Raw genomic sequence first — 20776 nt, 5'->3', positions numbered from 1 at the left:
ATAGAATACGCTTAGTCGGAAATGTTTCCCGTGCAGATTTTTTAGGCACCATATATAGAATCTCCCCCACTAAGCGGCCACGTTTGCCATATAAATGAGACCATATAAAAGTTTGTCCTATTTTTATGCAGTAACCCATGGCTGCTTAACTGATGAATATCAACTTAAGCAACTATGTGTTAGCCGGCTTAAAACTAACCGGATATTCAAAGCCGCACAGGTCCTGGATTTCAATATCTGGGAATAATGCCTTCAGCAGTGAGCAAAACACTCACCGCCAATGGCTGAATATTGACCCTTGAGATGATATTCCACATTCCCTGGCTCAGGAGAAAGGTTCATTCCTGTCATGGCATATGTAAAATACCAAGACCCCACAATGCCCCTTGAGGAGAAACACTGAGAAAAAGCCTTAAACTTAAGTAACAGTCACTTTATGAATAATGTAAAGCTGTCATCAATACCAACTGAATTTGCTTCCATTTAAAAAGTGCTCGCTTTGGCGATTATTGTGAGGAAGTTATGCTGTACATTGGATTTGAGGGGGTAAGCAAACATGTAGACAATGGGGAGCCGGTTGATATTGTATATCTGGATTTTCAGAAGGCGTTTGACAAAGTGCCGCACGAAAGACTCCTGAAGAAATTGCAGAGTCATGGAATCGGAGGTAGGGTATTATTATGGATTAAGAACTGGTTGAAAGATAGGAAGCAGAGAGTAGGATTGCGTGGCCAGTATTCTCAGTGGAGGAGGGTAGTTAGTGGGGTCCCGCAGGGGTCTGTGCTGGGTCCGTTGCTTTTTAATGTATTTATAAATGACCTAGAGATGGGAATAACTAGTGAGGTAATTAAATTCGCCGATGACACAAAATTATTCAGGGTCGTCAAGTCGCAGGAGGAATGTGAACGATTACAGGAGGACCTTGCGAGACTGGGAGAATGGGCGTGCAAGTGGCAGATGAAGTTCAATGTTGACAAGTGCAAAGTGATGCATGTGGGTAAGAGGAACCCGAATTATAGCTACGTCTTGCAAGGTTCCGCGTTAGGAGTTACGGATCAAGAAAGGGATCTGGGTGTCGTCGTCGATGATACGCTGAAACCTTCTGCTCAGTGTGCTGCTGCGGCTAGGAAAGCGAATAGAATGTTGGGTGTTATTAGGAAGGGTATGGAGTCCAGGTGTGCGGATGTTATAATGCCGTTGTATCGCTCCATGGTGCGACCGCACCTGGAGTATTGTGTTCAGTACTGGTCTCCGTATCTCAAAAAAGATATAGTAGAATTGGAAAAGGTACAGCGAAGGGCGACGAAAATGATAGTGGGGATGGGACGACTTTCCTATGAAGAGAGGCTGAGAAGGCTAGGGCTTTTCAGCTTGGAGAAGAGACGGCTGAGGGGAGATATGATAGAAGTGTATAAAATAATGAGTGGAATGGATCGGGTGGATGTGAAGCGACTGTTCACGCTATCCAAAAATACTAGGACTAGAGGGCATGAGTTGAAGCTACAGTGTGGTAAATTTAAAACGAATCGGAGAAAATTTTTCTTCACCCAACGTGTAATTAGACTCTGGAATTCATTGCCGGAGAACGTGGTACGGGCGGTTAGCTTGACGGAGTTTAAAAAGGGGTTAGATAGATTCCTAAAGGACAAGTCCATAGACCGCTATTAAATGGACTGGAAAAATTCCTCATTTTTAGGTATAACTTGTCTGGAATGTTTTTACGTTTGGGGAGCGTGCCAGGTGCCCTTGACCTGGATTGGCCACTGTCGGTGACAGGATGCTGGGCTAGATGGACCTTTGGTCTTTCCCAGTATGGCACTACTTATGTACTTATGTAATGAAGCAGATAAGTGCATTTTATTATGTTTCCTGGTGCTTGATCCTCAGTTTTAGCCTATGAGTGGGTTTATGCTGTTTAATTGTGCGGGATGGAGGTTTTTTTTTGCCAATGATAGTACTGATGACAGCTTTATGTTATTCATAAAGTTGCTGTTACTTAAGTCTGGGGCTTTTTCGCCATCTTATAGTGTGTAATAATGTTTCTCTTCAGGGAAAATTGTGGGGTCTTGAATAACAAGAGTTTTTGATTGGCTTTGCTTATTAGATTGTTACTACAATTCTGCTTTTGTTATATTGTGTGATATGTAAAACTAACCCATTTTCAAAATCCTGCCTTGCTCCAATAATAAGACTAACTCGTCCAGCCTTTTGCCTGTGTCACTTCTGGTGTGTTTCCTTTAGGAAGGGTCACCACATCTCCATGCATCTCTTATTCCGCTTACCAGTGTCCCTGTGCACACCCTAGCTACTGAGCATAACACAGCACTGAGAGGCTCAGGAACATCTGCTTGCTTGGGGTCAGCATCCCCAATGACTTAGCCACACCAGACTCAGTATTTTGGTTGGGCTCAGAGGTAAACTGGCATATGCCGCCCCTGCCCCTGCCCCTGCCCCCGCCCCAGCCCCCACCACACCACACCACACAACAAATATCTTCCCCAAGATATTTTTTTAAAACACAGATTTTTTTTCACCTACCCCACATCTCCTCCATCTCCATCCCAGCATCTGCACTCCTGTCTCTGAACTCCGTCTCTCCCCGGTGTCGGTACAGGCGTCCTCGGCGCCTGCAGCAATTCATTCTCGCTGCTTGCGTCAGCCCTACAGGCTTCCACGTGCCATGTCCTGCCCTCACTGATATCATTGCCTGTTTCCTGTCTGGTGGAATGTGGCAGATGGAAGCCTGCGAGGCCGGTGCAAGCAGTGAGAATGAATCACTGCGGGTGCCAAGGACACCTGTACCGAAACCAAGGAGGAAAGGGGGTTCAGAGACCAAAGCGCAGATGTCGGGAAGCCATGGAGGAGAGGGGGGAAGAGAGCAGTGTGGCACTGCCGCTGGGTGGGCCTGAGCCAAGAATGGGTGGGCCTGTACCCACCCAGGCCCACCCGTAGCTACTCCACTGAGCCACACAGCTCAGCAAACACAGTGCCTTAAGGGCAGACAACTGAGTAACACTTGAGCATTATAGCTATCAGAAATATCAAGCAACAGTCACAAGGCTTTCCAACTTGCCACTGGCATAACGAGGCTGGTGAACAGAAGGCTTGGACATGCTCCCTCTCTCTGTGTATGCAATACAAATGAAAAACTTGGATTCCTGCCTTGTGGTTTTGCTCTGTTGTGGAATCCTTCTTCAGGCACACTAGTTAATCACTTGATTTATTTGTTAAGAATTGGAAATGTTATTATGTCATGGGCTTCTGCCTCTTCCTGGCTCCCACCGTCCATCCCTTCTCAAGAAAAGCTTAGAAAAAGCATGTTTATGGAATGCCCCCCCCCCCCCCCCCCCCCCAGTTTTACAACAATACACTCTGGAAATCAGGCATTATTTTCCGACATCTTCTAGTTTACAAAAACAACCTCTTTACATCCCGCTGCAATGCTCCCCTCTTCCGGGTGAACTGGGACTATGCATATATCATATGCTTTATTAACGACATGTACTAGGTTTTCTGCATTTATGTTTAAAATGTGCTTGCCTGCTCCAAGCCATGTGTCAGCTAAGTGGAGTGCATAATACGTGTATGCGTGAACATGTCAGATAATTGTACGTGAGCATGTTCAGCATATTGAAGTTGATTATAAAATCACCCCCTCCTCCCGGGTGTGTTTCCTTCAATGGGGAGGGAAATGTGTGCACATAGATGGTATTTTCAAATCTTTGTGTGCACTTTTCAGCAAGAATTGTACCTGCAGAAAAGGCAGGTCTGAGCAGCTGTATGGGCTTGGTACCTGCAAGCAATTTTCAAAACAAAAGTTCTAGTGCAAAGCCTGTAGATAAAATGTGTACGCAATCTTTGTCCCAGTGCAGACAGTATGAAAATTCCCCCTCTGACCATCATGACTCCCGATTCCGAGCAGGGGTGTAGCCAGACATCGAGGTGGGAGGGGGCCAGAGCCCAAGGTGGGGGGGGGCATATTTTGGTCCACCGCCTCACCGCCCCCCTCCGCCGCCTCTTTGCCCTGCTGCTCCCCACCCACTGCCGCTGCTGTACATCTTGGTTGGTGGGGGTTCCCAACCCCCACCAGCTGAAACCTTCATCCAGCGCTGGTCTCCGGCGCTGCCGCATTGCCTGCCATGCTCTCTCTTCCCCTCACGTTCAGCATGCTGCTTTTAGTGAAACCATGCTCAATTTCACTAAAAGGAGCATGCCGGATGTGAGGGGAAGAGAGAGCAGGACAGGCAATACGGTGGCACTGGAGACCAGCGCTGGACAAAGACATCAGTTTTTGGGGGTTAGGGACCCCCCCCCCAGCCAAACTAGGGGCCCAGAGTAAATTTGGGGGGGCCCAGGCTCCCGTGGCCCCACATAGCTACGCCATTGATTCCAAGGAGGAGGAGGCCAGGATATGGCCAGGGACTGAGGCTCATCCCCTTGTAGGAAATCTATGCAATTGAACCCAATTTTATAGCTATGCAGGGTCTCGTTCTTAACTGACTAGTTGACTGTAATGCATTGCTCGTTGATGTTCCATTTTATTCTTTGAAAAAATTACTGCTTATACAGAACACAGCGGTTAAACTTATCTGCAATGCCCAGAAATATGACCATGCCACGCCTCTCCTGTATGACAACACTGGTTATGTAGTCAATATAGAATTCAGTTTAAAATTCTGTTTATCATACATAATGAGGCAGCCCAGTATGAAGAACCTTATCACTATTGCTTACTTATTCCACATAAACTATCAAGATCTTTGTATTCTTCAGGTACAAACCTACTAGTTATTCCCTCGCTTAGAAAACTAACTTTGGCCTCTTCATGAGATGCAGCCTTTTGTTGCTTAGCACTCATCCTATGGACCTCCATATTGTCTCTACAAAAAAAATGTAAAAGTGCTTTTAAAAATTGGATGTTCCATCAAGTCTTCCCTGACCGATCTTTATAGGAAGATGCATCCTTGTCTCCTTAGACTAAATCTGCCTAGGACATATTTCTATCTCCCTTGACTAAGCCTATCTGGACAGTTTGCGTTTGGTTTTTGGACTATTTTTGACTTAGGCAGAGTTAGTCTAAGGACACATGTATACATCCTCTTATAAAGCTAAGACATATTTCTATTTCCCTTGACTAAGACTGCCTGGACAGTTCATCTCTGATGTTTGGATTATTTCCTTCCCTTTAAATCAAACTCGGGTATCAAACATATAAAATGCGAGTGACTGTACTCACCCGCAAATGCGCAGTAGAGATTTCCCTCTCTGTCCCGCCCCAGCGTCAATACGTGATGACGAGGGCAGGACAGAGAGGGAAACTGCGCGAAGGGGAGGGAGGGAACCATTCCCCCCCTCCGAGGTTGCCGCTACCGCTCCCCCCACCTGGAGTCGCCATCGACCCCCCACCCCCCCCCTCCACCTGGCCCAGGCATTCTCTTCACTATTGAACTTACATCGCTGAAAACGCAGCAGGGCAGATCAGCTGAGCTCCCATCGGCCTTCCTTCCCTGCCTGTGTCCCGCCCTCGCCGACGTTACGTCACACGAGGGCAGGACACAGGCAGAGAAGGAAGGCCGACGGCAGCTCAGCTGATCTGCCCTGCTGCGTTTTCGGTGATGTAAGTTCAATAGCGAAGAGAGGGCCCGGGCCGGGTGGAGTGGCGCGGCGGCAACTCCAGGGGGGGTGACCGGTAGTGGTGACCTCGGGGGGGAAGGGCGGCGGTGACCTCGGGGGGGAGGGGAGGGCAGCAGAAATGCTTGGCATGGGAGGTAACGTCGGCGAGGGCGGGACACAGGCAGGGAAGGAGGGGGGCCTTGGAGCTGGGAGGGAGGGACAGAAGGGGGTCTTCGAGCTGGCCGGGAGGGAGGGATGGAGGGGGGCCCTTGGAGCTGGGATGGCATGGGGCCTTGGAACTGGGAGGGCAAGCAGGGGGCCTTGGAGCTGGGAGGGGGGAGGGACGGAGGGGGGCCCTTGGAGCTGGGATGGGGAGAAGGAACGGAGGGGGGCCTTTGGAGCTGGGAGGGAATGGGGCCTTGGAACTGGGAGGGAGGGCAGGGGGCCCTGCAGCGGCGGGGGGAGTCTGGAAAACCCCCATATCAATACTCGCCCGTTTTAACGGGCTTAACGGCTAGTATATATATAAAGTATCGCATATCAAGTAAAATTAGTTTATCTTGTTGGGCAGACTGGATGGACCGTACAGGTCTTTATCTGCCGTCACTTTCTATGTTATACATGTTCTGATTTGGTCATCACGTACTTTTTTCTTTTTTTATTTTGCTCCACTAGTCCCTCCCCTGACTTTAAATGCTGAATGTTTGTGTATGTAAGTATTTCCTATCTCTTGAACCACCATGAAGGTTCCCAAATATGCAATATACCAAATTGTTCAAATAAATAAATAAAATAAATCCTAGAGCTCCACCATCATAACCTGCTAGTTATCGGGAATAAGGGCTGTTTGGCTTTCCCAGCTGCTCCCTTCCAGCTGTATCACCCAGCAGATATCACCGGATCTGATGTTACTTCTCTCCCTTCCCTATACTGGTACTGAGCTAGTTTTGGTTGCTCTCACCTTTCCTGCCACTCAACATGTTGCTCTAGGCCTTCCTCCTTCCAACTCAATAGTATCACCCTTTTTCCTTGAGTTGTTGCTATTGTGGATATCACTGCTTTCTTGTGCCTTGTGGAAGCCCACCAATGCACTTTGGTCCTTCTTCATAACTACAGTTGCCTCCTTTCTATTCACTAATACCCAAGAAAAGACTTTGAGATATACTAGCAACTTCCCCTCCAATCTTTATGATCCATTTTGTTTTATAGGGAATCCAGAGGGCACAGGCCACAGCTGCAGCCATTGAAGAGAAATCATCAAGCAGTTGACATTGTTTGGATGAGTGGAAGGGAGGAGTCATGATTCTCACCTGACGCCTATCTTGCAGTCCATGATGCTGGGACGCTCCAGCCCCTGCAGGAGGTCTTCCATCCTGATGTACTTCTCCTGCTCCTTTTCCACCACACCATAGTAGGTTGGGACATAGGGCCTCAGGACATCTTGCATCAGAGCTTCCAGGCAGCTGTTCTCCACCTGGCTGAACTTCTTCAGGATCTGGCCTCTCTCACTTGGCTTAAAGTTCCCTGGGGAGGAATAAGGGACAACAGGAACCATTACTTCAAATGAACGCTCTTGGATCCTCCTCAAGTTGTTAAGCAATTCTAAGCAATTCCAGATCCTACAGGATGGCCTGAGATGGTCATGGTTTTAAGCCCCAATACCTGAAGGGGCCTGTAGTTCCTGTTATGGTAAATGTGAACTACAAGTCCCAGCCTGAAATAAAAGGCTGGCTAAGGGTCTCCATCCTCACCCTGAGCCGTTCATTCAGTCACTGCTATGGAAAGGAGGGCCCGATATTCTGCCATGACTAGGTGCCATTGCAGGGATAGCTATCATAGTGACACAACAAACACCAAAAGAAAAATTACAAATTGAGCCACCCCATTTTGCCCAGCTGTGATTCTTCCACATTGGGTAGAAAAGCATATAGATTCCTTTACTTGACCCAACACAGGTTCCATTCCCCTGCCTTTCTGTCTTCTACACAAACCTCCAACCCCTTTTCCACCACTGCCCTCCATTTCAGCCCCAAGAATGGCCACAATCTGTTAAAGCTCTGGCCTCCACTGGCTCCACTGGTAGACTGTGTCAGGTCTTCTCCTCTTTCTAGGTTCCTTTCCATGTCTTATTACCAAGTTTTCTAATACCCATATAGCTACTAAAACCAAAAACGCAATTAACCAAAATATGCAACCTCCACATGCCCAGTGAAATTTAACCATGATCAGCCCAGGCAGATTACCCCCAGTGCTTTTGTGGAGGCCCTCTGCAGTCTTACCATTTTGGTAGGGTAGTAACGACTCTATGCAAGTTAGTTCTTGGCTTCCCTCACAGTCAGTGGTATCTCTAGGTCCTGCTTCCAGTATCCCCTTTGTTTTTTGCAAGCCAGGATCCTCTGTGTTTATCCCATAGCTCTTTGAAGACCATTATGATTTTAGCCTCTATCATGCATTCTGGGAAGCCATTCCAGGCATCTACCACCCTTTCTCTAATTGCATTCATATTTTTCAGGTATTTAAAAATCTCTACCACAGTCCACCTTTTGTGCCAGGAAATGACCACCTTCTCACCTTCATGGCCTGCAAGCTGCACCCAGGAATTATGTCTCTTCAGGGACCAATGAACCATTGTGAAGAATGTTTTCCAAGATTTGGTCTAAGAATGAACACAGAACAACAATAACATCAATATGGGCACAAAGCATAAATGGGCAAAGAAAAGACACTCTTTCAGCATTCAAAACTGAAACAAGTTCTCTCTGCCACCTTAAAAACCCTAACTTGGAGCAGAGTGACCAGGTGGACCAGACCTGCTTCTTTACTTCTTTCGCAAAGTGTTCCAGAGGCTTCCCTGTGGCTAGTGACCTAGAGGCAGGAGTGGTCAGCTGGATCCAGAGGAGAGGTTCACTGTTGGGTTCTGGACAGAATTCTGAGACTCTTGACCCTCTGTGTCTTCTACCTCCCGGGCCAGGAGCTTGGCAGTTGCTTAATTCTGCCTCTCATACTTTATTTGAATTTTTTGCTTAAAAAAACAAACAAACAATTAGGCATCTCTGCAAAAAAGAAGTGGAAATCCCTGACAGTTTCAGGGCTGGAACCGAGTCTTGGTGGGTCTGAGTCAGGCTCAGCTGCCCTACACCTTCTCACATCTAGAAGAGCCAGTAGCAAGAAATATTACCATGACTGCTGCTATAGAGCTACAGCCTACACAGTACTACTGGACATAACTAAACTCTTCCCCCTATGATTCCCTAATGGGTCTGTTATACACAAACTTCACTTCTCCACAACTTCACTTTGTATTTGTTCATACCGGAATTGGCGACTGCCTTTACGGTACTATGTAAGCCACATTGAGCCTGCAAATAGGTGGGAATATGTGGGATACAAATGTAACAAATAAATAAATACATACATACATAAAACAAAGATAGTCTGCTCCAAGGAACTTACAATCCACACACAAACAAGACATAGAAACATAAAAACACTAGTAAAAAAGCCCCGTTTCTGATGCAAATGAAACGGGGGCTAGCAAGGTTTTCTTCTGTGTGCATGTGGGAGTGTGTGTGTCCCTGCCCTCTACCCTCTCTCCCTTCCCCTGTGCTGTCTCCCCCCTCCCCCCTCGGAGTCGAGTCCTTCAGTGTTAAGTTTCTTGCTGTGCTGTGTTTGTGTTACAGAAATAGTGAGGGCTTCTGCCCTCTCTCCCCTCCCCCCTCTGAGTCCTTCACTGTTACAGAGAGAGCAATTTGATTTCATGCTTTGCTGTGTTTTCCTTCACTGTTTGTGTTACAGAGAGAGCGAGAGCGGGGCAGACACTCATGGGGAAACCGGATATCTCTCCCCCTTCACACTTCCGGCTGGAGGCTTCATTTAGAACGTTGGTGGTGCCTTTTATATAGAGAGATAGAAAACAATGGCACATAACGACCATATGGCCTACCAGCCTGCAGATCTATACCAACTACTAAGCTCTACAATCCCTTCCTCTCCCCCAGAGACCCTCTGTGCTTGTCCCATGCTTTCTTGAATTCAGATGCAATCCTCATTTCCACCAGCTATGCCAGGTGGCTGTTTCATGCATCCAGCACCTTTTCCATAAAGAAATATTTCCTTAAATTACTCCTGAGTCTGCCCCTTTCACCTTCATCGTATGCTCCTTCATTCCAGAGCTTCCTTTCAACTCAGAGGCCCCCTCCTGTGCCTTTACACCACAGAGGTATTTACATTTCTCCTGCCTTTCTTCCAAAGTATACACGGGCCATGTTTAATGAGAGAGGGCCAAGGTCCTCAGGGGTTTTTGGATTTTAAAATAATTTGAAAGAGCTTGGACTTTTAAGCAGGCTTGAACACGGCCAGCAATGGAGCAAGATACACACACTGTCTAATAAAAATGTTTTTCAGAGAAGAGTACATATTTGAAGTCCTGTCCATGTTTTTTTTTTTAGCAAACATAAAAGCATTTGGCAGTCCACACCAGCTGCTTAATTTCATTTTTTTCAATGTAGCACAGACTCAGCATGCAATACCGCTCAACAGTTCTGCCAGTTTTTATTTGAGTAAAATAGTCATGACAGATTAATGGATGCAAAAAGCACTGTACCCATGTTTATTGGGCTGTCTAAAATAAGACACCTCTTAATGCAGCTAAAGTGTGCCTGTCCAACAAAAAAAGAAGGTGCGAGCAACTGTGTCAACTTGGTACCTGCATGCTTCTGCTTTCAGCACTGGTGGAAATCTTGGAGGTAACATGAACTTCTGCTATTTGTCCCTTCCATTATATGCATGAATCCTAACCCCCGCCCACACAAGGGGAAGGTTTAATGAGAAATTGGTGAGACAAGAGAGACCTTTGGTCACAGTAAGTTTCAAAAGCTGATATTTTCCGTCTCTATTGCTTTGAGAAAATACAAGAGATTTCTGTCATTTTGCCTGAACAGCAACACTGTGGCAGAACTGTATCAGTTTTGTAAAATGTTACATGGCTGTAGTAAACCGAACTTCTCATTTTTCCCCCCAAACCCACCTCCCCACTCCCCCCGTTTTCTATTTCTGTTGATGGCTCTCTCATTCTCCCTATCTCCTCAGCTCGAAACCTTGGGGGTCATCTTTGACTCTTCTCTCTCCTTCTCTGCTCATATCCAGCAGATCGCCAAGACCTGTCGTTTATAACATCCGTAAAATCCGCCCCTTTCTTTCCAAGCACTCTACCAAAACCCTCATCCACACCCTTGTCACCTCTCGCTTAGACGACTGCAATCTGCTTCTTGCTGGCCTCCCACTTAGTCACCTCTCCCCTCTCCAATCGGTTCAAAACTCTGCTGCCAGTCTCGTCTTCCGCCAGGGTCGCTTTACTCATACTACCCCTCTCCTCAAGTCGCTTCACTGGCTCCCTATCCGTTTTCGCATCCTGTTCAAACTTCTTCTACTAACCTATAAATGTACTCACTCTGCTGCTCCCCAGTATCTCTCCACACTCGTCCTTCCCTACACCCCTTCACGTGCACTCCGCTCCATGGATAAATCCTTCTTATCTGTTCCCTTCTCCACTACTGCCAACTCCAGACTTTGTGCCTTCTGTCTCGCTGCACCCTACGCCTGGAATAAACTTCCTGAGCCCCTACATCTTGCCCCATCCTTGGCCACCTTTAAATCTAGACTGAAAGCCCACCTCTTTAACATTGCTTTTGACTCGTAACCACTTGTAACCACTCGCCTCCACCTACCCTCCTCTCCTCCTTCCTGTACACATTGATTTGATTTGCTTACTTTATTTTTTGTCTATTAGATTGTAAGCTCTTTTGAGCAGGGACTGTCTTTCTTCTATGTTTGTGCAGCGCTGCGTATGCCTTGTAGCGCTATAGAAATGCTAAATAGAAGTAGTAGTAGTAGTGGTAAACAGAGAAGGAGATAAGCAACACCTCATGCAACTCATGTTAATTACATTGAAGGAAAGACAGGCAGGCTGATGGAGCTACAATTATATACACTTTGGGGGATATTATCCACTAAAGGGGGTAAAAGTACAAAGGGTTTGGTAATGTAAGGACACGGGGGGGGGGGGGGGGGAGAGGTCAGAGAATTTACTCACCATAATGAAAGAAAGTAACATACGGACAGTGACCTGGTGACTGAGAAAGGAAATCTGGATCTTCAGGTCTCTTTTACTCAGAGATTCTGTGCTTGGCTTTTTGGCTGAACCAGGAGGACACTCTCTATTGGGGAAGCCCCGGAACTGTTAGTCACAGATCTCTGTTTTCAACAGGTAATCTGGGCCACAGCAGGGAAAAGTATTCTATCATGGGGAGGTTTACCCTCTATTGAGGAAGCCCTATTAAGTATTCTCAATGGAAAAGAGTAGATAGTGGGGGTTTCCAGGGGTCTGTGTTGGGTCCACTGCTTTTTAATATATTTATAAATGATCTAGAGATAGGAATAACTAGTGAGGTAATTATATTTGCTGATGACACAAAGTTATTCAAAGTTGTTAAATCGCAAGAAGATTTTGAAGAATTGTAAAAGGACCTCACGAGAGTGGGAGACTGGGCATCCAAATGGCAGATGATGTTTAATGTAAGCAAGTGCTAAGTGGTGCATGTTGGAAAGAGGAACCTAAACTATAAGCTACGTGATGCAAGGTTCCACATTAGGAGTCATCGCCCAGGAAAAGGATCTAGGTGTCACAGTTGATGATAGATTGAAACCCTCTGCTCAGTGTGCAGTGGCGGCAAAGAAAGCAAATAGAATGTTAGAAATTATTAGGAATGGAATACAAAACAAAAATGAGAACGAATGGAAAACATAAATGAGAATGTTATAATGCCTTTGCATCACTCCATGGTGTGACCGCACCTCAAACACTGTGTGCAATTCTGGTCACTGCATATCAAAAAAGATATAGCGGAATTAGAAAATACACAAGTGTTGCCATACTGGGACAGACCGAATGTCCATCAAGCCCAACATACTGTTTCCAACAGTGGCCAATCCAGATCACAAGTACCCAGTGGGGTCTCGGGGCATATTAGCCCCTGGGAGTCAACTCAGGGCAAGGCTTTTGGAGGCACGAGGGGGTGCCCAAGGTCCAGTGCTGGAAAGCTTCAGGAGTGGGGTTGGCACTGGGAACGGAGCAGTGGCTCACGGGATGCGGATTGGCAACAGGAGCCCAGCGGAGGAGGTAGCTCCAGGAAGCACAATTGGTGCCCGGAGCTTGGCAGCCAGGATTGGCCAAAACCAGGAGGGTGAGACTTAGGGACTGGGTGGGGGGAGGACCAGGGAAGGACATAAGGAAGGAGTAAGGGGTAGGACACAGGCCACTCTTCCATACCCACACAAAGACTCAGCCTAGAGTGACAGCAAGGAACCAGGAGTTGCTGCTTAGGCAAAAGGACTAATGGATTCAAAGAGTGTTGAACTAATTGGTTAAAAGAGTACTGGCTATAAGAGAAGTAATTGATCAAAAGTGTTGGTATTAGACTGTGTGATATAAGATTTTTGGACTTCTATGCATTTCAGAGGTAATCTCAAAACAAAGCTTAATCACTGTTAAATCTTTCAACACTTTCATATGTCTGTATAGTAAAACCTGTGCAGAGTTCAATAAAACTGTTCAACTTTTGGTTGACAACCTTGTTCACAGAGGTCATTTTTGGGTTTCCTGGGGGGGGGGGGGGGGAGAAGAGGGTAATCCCACCAGCTAACACTTTTCTGCCCCAGGTGGAGGCACCAGGCGCCAAATGTTCAAGGAATCGACGGAGTCTGCCCATGGGGGAGTCCAGCCAGATCGGACCCTGGACCCAGAGATGCCCACAAGTCTCCCCCTATACTTGTTAAATTATAGATTTCAAGAAGGAGAGAGGGAAAGGGACCTAAGGAGGCCATCACAAGTTATGGAAGTAATCTTGCAGGGGGAAAAGCACATAGCCTCCTGCCTCCAGTCAAGATCCACTGTCTCTAACCTATCCCAGACAGGTGGGGGAAGGGGATTTTGAATTTTGCTCACACCATTCTTAATAGTTCAAAGTGAGTTAGATTCAGATACAATAGGTATTTTCCTGTCCCCAGAGGGCTTACAACAGAGGAAGGAGGATAACCAGTGGGATACTGTCATACCAGGGTACAAATTACATCATAGTGATAGAGTGGATCGAATAGGTGGAGGGGTAGCATTGTATGTTAAGGAGCACCTTGAATCAAATAGATTGAAAATTCTGCAGGAAATAAAACACATCTTGGAATCCCTATGGATTGAAATTCCATGTGTAAAGGGGAAAAGGATAGTGACAGGAGTGTACTATTGTCCACCTGGCCAGGATGAACAGACGGATGTAGAAATGTTATCAGAAATTAGGGAGGCTAACAAACTGAGGAACTCAATAATAATGGGTGATTTCAATTACCCTGATATTGACTGGGTAAATGTAACATCAGGGCATGCTAGGGAGGTAAAATTCCTTGACGAAATCAAGGACTGCTTTATGGAGCAGCTGGTACAGGAGCCAAAAAGAGGAGGAAAAATTCTAGACAGTGGAGTGCACTGTTTCTTAATACTGATAAGTATGAATCGATTCTTTTCTCTCCCACCCACCATTCATCAGTACCTGCCCCTCTGTTAGAAGGCACTACCTTAGCTTTCAAGGACTCAGTCAAGATTCTGGGTGTCACATTCGACTCAGCCCTATCCTTCAAACCTACATAGATTTGATTCTTCGTGCTTCTTTTTTTGCTCTTTGTCATCTTTGGTCTGTCCACTCCATTCTTCCTGCCACTTTTTTATGTCCACTTATACATGCACTGGTTATTTCTCATTTGGACTACTGTAACTCCGTTCTTGCAGGCCTACCTTTACAGAATATAACATGTTTACAACTTATACAGTCAACAGCAGTCAAATTACTTCAAAATGCACAATGTTTTGATCATGTCATTCCTCTTCTGATTTCTGAACATTGGCTTCCTATTTCCTCCCAAATAAAATTCAAGACTCTACTGTTGGTATAGAAATCTAGGTCCCCTTTTGTCCCTCTCTATCTGAATAGGTATCTTATTCCCTACTCTCCTTTATGTTGCCTTAGATCGGCTGCTGATAATAATCTTCTTTCCTTACCACCACCCTCTTCTATCCGTCTCAGGAGTACTTGAGATTTTGCTTTTTGTTATTTAAGTTCTTGTTACAGACCTGAGACAGGGAGAAGCAATATCTTAAGCTTAATATGGACAAGAAAGAGATCCTTTCGGATGATTGCTCACTGGTGCCACCTGCTTTTTCCAGATTTAATTACTTTTAATAGGGTAATTCTTTTCTACCAGTGGATAAACATAAAATCTGAGAGTCATACTTGACTTGGCATTAACCTTGGAATCTCAAGGGGCAGATTAAGTACTTTGAGAGACCATACCTGAATGGAACTTGCCTCTTGAGCTACTACTGAAAAGGTGTGAAATACACCCACAAAAAATACATAAATAAAATGACCTTCAGGAGATTGAGGCTTCTTTGTCAGCTTCAGCATATTATAAAGGACATTAGGACTTCCACACAGTGATGCAAACAGCTGTTCTGAGTTTTCTTGATAATCATAATGCCACATATATAATATTCTATTTAAAAAAAACAGTCCTTAAGTTGCAAAGAATTCAAAATTTAGCAACTAAGATGGTAATCCATAGTTTATGGTGCAACAGGATCCCCCTCACCCCACTTTGTAATCTCTACATTGGTAATCAGTGGACTTAGGCATTATGTTCAAGTGGCTGTGTTCATCTTTGGCGTTTACTGTGACGTGGGCCCTTTATATTTGAGGGACACGGTGGTAAAGCAGAAACCCACATTAAAATAGCATTCCAGTCAGTCACAACATTTTTCTCTTCCTACGTTAGGTAAATTCTAGTTAAAACAAGAACTAGGACCTTATCTGGATTAGTTCCAAGTATTTAGAATTGGCTGCCAGTAGAGATGAAAACTGTGGAAGAATTAGTTACAGTTTCATCAAAAGATTTAAACATGGCTATTTAACACTTTTAGCACTGACCAAGAGGCTTCTATCCGTTTTATTTCTTTTAATTTTTGAGTCTTTATCTTTGACATAGGTTTTCTTTTAATATTTTGTCATTTTAATTATTTTTTGTATTGTTCATTGTTATTGAGTTATTGATATAGTTTTATTTTATGTTGATTTTTGCTTGCTGTAATCCACTTTGTATAACCCAAAACTGAAAAGGCAGAAAATAAGTTTTAAAATACATACATTTTAAATTAAATTAAATCTCCTTGCTGAAAAAGATTAATGAGAACAGGAACTGAACACACTTGAACCTCAATCTTGACTGGTTAGAACCGGTTTAGCGAGCACGGTATTCCACGAGAAATGCACAAAGGGGCTCTGCGTGCTTTTTACGGTTTGAGGTAGCAGACTACGAGAATCATATGCAAATCTTTTACAAGTAGTTGATTAGCATTTAAATGTGCATTCCAAGCAAAGCACAGCTGTTTCCGAGCGATGCAAGAGGAAATTTTTATGGGAGGTCAGGAGCTGTCATAGCATGACAGTGGCATCTCGGCAGAACAGTGCTTTTAATGAAATAGAGCATTCTTTTTTTCTTCTCAGCTAACAATCACAGCCCAGACTTCCAAAATGAACTCATGTTGATGCACAGAATCCAGTTTAAAATGTACATCGTCTCATGAAAAAAAGCTACACACAGCTTTCATACACGCACATAAAAGCTGCATGTATGAAAGCCGTGTGTAGAAGTGAAACGCTGTGGAGGTGCATCCATAGCACATGCTGCTCAGGGCATGTGGATGAAGTTGTTTTTCTTACTTCTATTTCCTGCTCCTGTTTGTCCTGGCTAGATTTTTCGAGGCCAATGTCTGGTATATGGACAAGTTTGCCAGCCAGCTGGTGGACCCAGTGACCCTCAAGAAGCTTGTATCAAGCATTTCAGTTTCCTAATTAGACATCTATGTCAACATTCGGAAAATGCACCTATTTTCTAAAGATAACACAGGCGGCTATGCTGCCTTTATCAAATAGACTCCCAGAACCAACCCCATCAGCTCACAAATGTCCATGCACAAATTTACACCTGCTTCGAAGTTTTTAAAACTATAACTGGTTTTTATTTCTATTTTAAGTTTATATGTTTTTCTAAAGGGTCCTATTACCAAGCTGTAGTAAAGCACTGATGCGTGCTTAGTGCAGCTTAAAAGGGCTTACCACGGGGGGGGGGGGGAGGGGGGCCCTAAAGCATCCTGCAGTAAAATCCCGATATGCACGCACTACCCTCATGCTAAAAAATACAATTTATTACAGCTTGAATCCACTGTAATAGCAAACAACGCTTCCCCATCACAGAGGCCTTGCGTAAAAACAGACCAGAGACTCGAATGCCTTCCACAAGGTCAGTTATATCATCCAACAAATAATGCGCAGGGGTTGCCTCCCATCGCCTACTACAGAGGCTGCCCAAATAAAGCCAAACATCTTTCCAAAACTGGGAGATGGGTGGACAAGATGTATTTTTCAATACAAGAACAAACAAAACAGAACAAAAAGAAGTGTCCCCCTAACCACAAATCACACAATATACAAAAAAAGAGACGTAGGGGTAGACCAAATGGGTATCCAAACAGCAAGTTTATTCACACATAAAAATCCGAAGACTCATAGTTGATGACGGCAGAAAAAGACCTGCACGGTCCATCCAGTCTGCCCAACAAGATAAACTCATATGTACTACTTTTTCAGGGCACAGACCGTACAAGTCTGCCCAGCACTATCCCCGCCTCCTAACCACCAGCCACGCCTCCCACCACCAGCTCTGGTACAGACCATATAAGTCTGCCTAGCACTATCCCCACCTCCAGAACCACCACCTCTGGTACAGACCGTATAAATCTGCCCAGGCCCACCCAATTTCAGCCCAGGCCCGCCCAGCGCCAGCACCAGCCCCAGCTCCCATTGCCGGCCACTGCTGCTTTTCCTGTTGAGCAGCAGGGCCGGCGCTACAAAAAGAAGAAGCGCTAAGGACGAAAAATGTTTTTTTTAAAAACGCGGCACCGGCAGGCACTGTCTAGGCAGCCTTGAGGCATTGGCTGCTAGCTCTGCAGGCTCCTCCCGTCTCTTACGTTACTGCCCCTGCATCGCTCCAGGGGCAGTGACGTAGGAGACGGGAGGAGCTTGCGAGCCAGCAGCCAATGCCTCAAGGCTGCCTAGACAGTGCCTGCCGGTGCCGCGTTTTTAAAAAAAACATTTTTCGTCCTTAGCGCTTCTTCTTTTTGTAGCGCCGGCCCTGCTGCTCAACAGGAAAAGCAGCAGTGGCCGGCAATGGGAGCTGGGGCTGGTGCTGGCATGCAGGGTGGGCCTCGAGGAAAAGAGAAAAGAGGGAAAACATGGAAAGATGGGGAGAAAAAGAGGGAAAACAGATGGAAGGATGACAGAGAAAGGGAAAACAGATGGAAGGATGGCAGAGAATGAGGGAAAACATGGAAGGATGGCAGAGAATGAGGGAAAACATGGACGGATGGGGAGAAAGAGGGAAAACATGGAAGGATGGGGAGAAAGAGGGAAAACAGATGCAAGGATGGGGAGAAAAGAGGGAAAACAGATGGAAGGATGGCAGAGAAAGAGGGAAACAGATGGAAGGATGGGGAGAGAAAGAGGGAAAAGGATGGATGGGGAGAGAGACTCTGGATGGAAGGATGGGGAGAGAAAGAGGGGAGATGGATGAAAGGATGCAGAGAGAAAGGGGAGAGACTGGAAGGATGTGGAGAGAGAAGGGACACTGAACAGAAAAGGGTAGAGTGATACAGAGACACTGGTTAGAAAGAGGGAGAGAGAGACATTAGATGGAAGGATCAGGAGAGAGGGTAGAAGGATGGAAGGATGGGGAGAGAAAGAGGGAAGACGCTGGATGGAAGGGTTGGGAGAAAGAGGTGACACTGGACGGAAGGATGCAGAAAGAAAGAGGGGAGATGGAAGGATGGGGAGAGAAAGAGGAGAGCTGCTGGATAGAAAAGGGGAGTAGTGAAAGACTGGAGAATAAGAGGAAGGGGCATGGGGAGAACAAGGGTGAGAAAAAGATGAAAAGCCATAAGTAGATGAAGGAAATTAAAGAATGGATAGTAAGAATGAATTAAATCTGGACAGAGAGAGGGAGGCAGAAAAATATTGAAGAAAGCAAAGAAAAAGGAGAGAAAAATGAGAAATGGCCAGGAAACCGTGGCAGAAGAGTTAAGCGAAAACGAAGGAAAGCAGAATCTAGAGACTGGGAGCAACACAATGAGAAAAAGTAAATGGCCATACAACAAAGGTAAAGAAAACAATTTTATTTTTAATTTAGGATAAAGTAATATGGTACTTCTGTTAATAAAGTTTCAGAGACCAATACTTCCTTCCTTAGGTCCAAAATCCCAGGAATAACATGTATAGAATGTTTGTACGTTTGGGAAGCTTGCCAGGTGCCCTTGGCCTGGATTGGCTGCTGTCGTGGACAAGATGCTGGGCTCGATGGACCCTTGGTCTTTTCCCAGTATGGCATTACTTATGTACTTATGTATGTCAGGAGAGGATACCGTAACAGCATTATACTGACTTGAGGCAGGAGGTTTTGGCCTCTGAAAGCTCACTGAAAAGGGTGTTAGGCTATTAAATAAATTTTCTGAAATCTGATGCACTGAAAAGCAGCACTTTACCCTATGTGACAAATGCATCTGATTAGCGTGACTAAATTTTGCTGGGGGAGGGGGGTAGAGAGAAAATTTTGTGCCCACCCACTTTGGGTTCAGGCCCATCCAAAATTGGCAGTCTGGCTACGCCACTGCTGCCCAGCATTATTTCCGCCTCCCAACCACCAGCCCTGGCACAGACCGTATAAGTCTGCCCAGCACTGTGCTGGAGCTGGGAAAGGAAACTAGATAAGTCAAAATAGTCTTCCAAACATATCAACATGAGAATATAACACTTTAAATCCAACCCCCAATTGTGAAGGTTCACAACTCGACGCAGTCCTGCGTTTCAGCGCATAACGCACCTGCCTCAGGAGTCACTATCAATTGTCTCAGCCACATAAATAAGATAACAACACATAAATGGGCTTGAGAATCCAATAATACAGCATTCAATGAATACTCCATTGAATGCTGTATTATTGGATTCTCAAGCCCGTTAATGTGTTATTATCATCAGTGACTGAGACAACTGACGTTGACTCCTGAGGAAGGCACAGTATGTGCCGAAATGCAGGACTGTGTCGAGTCTTTTATCCACTCCTACCCTAGCTGAGATAATATTTAACCATCTCTCTGACCTCATGTGCAACTTTCTTTAAATCAGTCACCTTACTTTCTAACTCTTCCTACTTTCTTACCTATCCATATGTTACATCTTTGCTTTACGCTTCACTATCAATTATAATGTTCTATTACGTATTGTGTTGACATTGTTAGTAGTATACTATCAGGCTTATTTTCGAAAGAGAAGGGATCTTTCGACACAAATTGGGAGATGGGCGTCCTTCTCCCAGGCTCGCCCAAATCGGCATAATCGAAAGCTGATTTTGGGCATACTCAACTGCTTTCCGTCGCGGGGACGACCAAAGTTCACGGGGGGGGGGGGCATGTCGGAAGCGTAGCGAAGGCGGGACTGGGGTGTGAATAACACATGGGCATCCTCGACCAATAATGGAGAAAAGAAGGGCGTCCCTGATGAGCACTTGGGCAACTTGGTCCATTTTTTGTTACGACCAAGCCTCAAAAAGGTGCCCAAACTGACCAGATGACCACCGGAGGGAATCGGGGATGACCTCCTCTTACTCCCCCAGTGGTCACCAACCCCCTCCCACCCTAAAAAAACAACTTTTTAAATATTTTTTTACCAGCCTCTATGCCAGCCTCAAATGTCACACCCAGCTCCATGACAGCAGTATGAAGGTCCCTGGAGCAGTTTTAGTGGGTGCAGTGCACTTCAGGCAGGCAGACCCAGGCCCATCCCCCCCACACCTGTTACACTGGTGGTGGTAAATGTGAGCCCCTCAAAACCCACCAGAAACCCACCGTACCCACATCTAGGTGCCCCCCCCTTCACCCCTAAGGCTATGGTACTGGTATACAGTTGTGGGTAGTGGGTTTTGGGGGGGCTCAGCACACAAGGTAAGGGAGCTG

The 20776-nt window shown here is 45.7% G+C and overlaps 1 protein-coding gene across 5 annotated transcripts in view; it reads right to left on the bottom strand.

Moving 5' to 3' along the window:
* LOC115480516 (inositol-trisphosphate 3-kinase B-like) overlaps positions 1 to 20776 on the bottom strand; it is a 63071-nt gene that overhangs the window by 21399 nt on the left and 20896 nt on the right. For all 5 annotated transcript variants that reach the window (XM_030219249.1, XM_030219250.1, XM_030219248.1 and 2 more), the window contains 2 exons: positions 8185 to 8269; positions 6924 to 7137 (listed from right to left, as the gene is read on the bottom strand). In XM_030219249.1, the coding sequence (XP_030075109.1) occupies positions 6924 to 7137; positions 8185 to 8269 (299 nt within the window). The remainder of the gene's footprint in view (positions 1 to 6923; positions 7138 to 8184; positions 8270 to 20776) is intronic.

This window comes from Microcaecilia unicolor, chromosome 11, assembly GCF_901765095.1.
Source record: "Microcaecilia unicolor chromosome 11, aMicUni1.1, whole genome shotgun sequence".
Classification (NCBI taxonomy): domain Eukaryota; kingdom Metazoa; phylum Chordata; class Amphibia; order Gymnophiona; family Siphonopidae; genus Microcaecilia; species Microcaecilia unicolor.
Note: the sequence above shows the minus strand (reverse complement) of the source record. Positions and strands in the feature narration are given on the sequence as shown.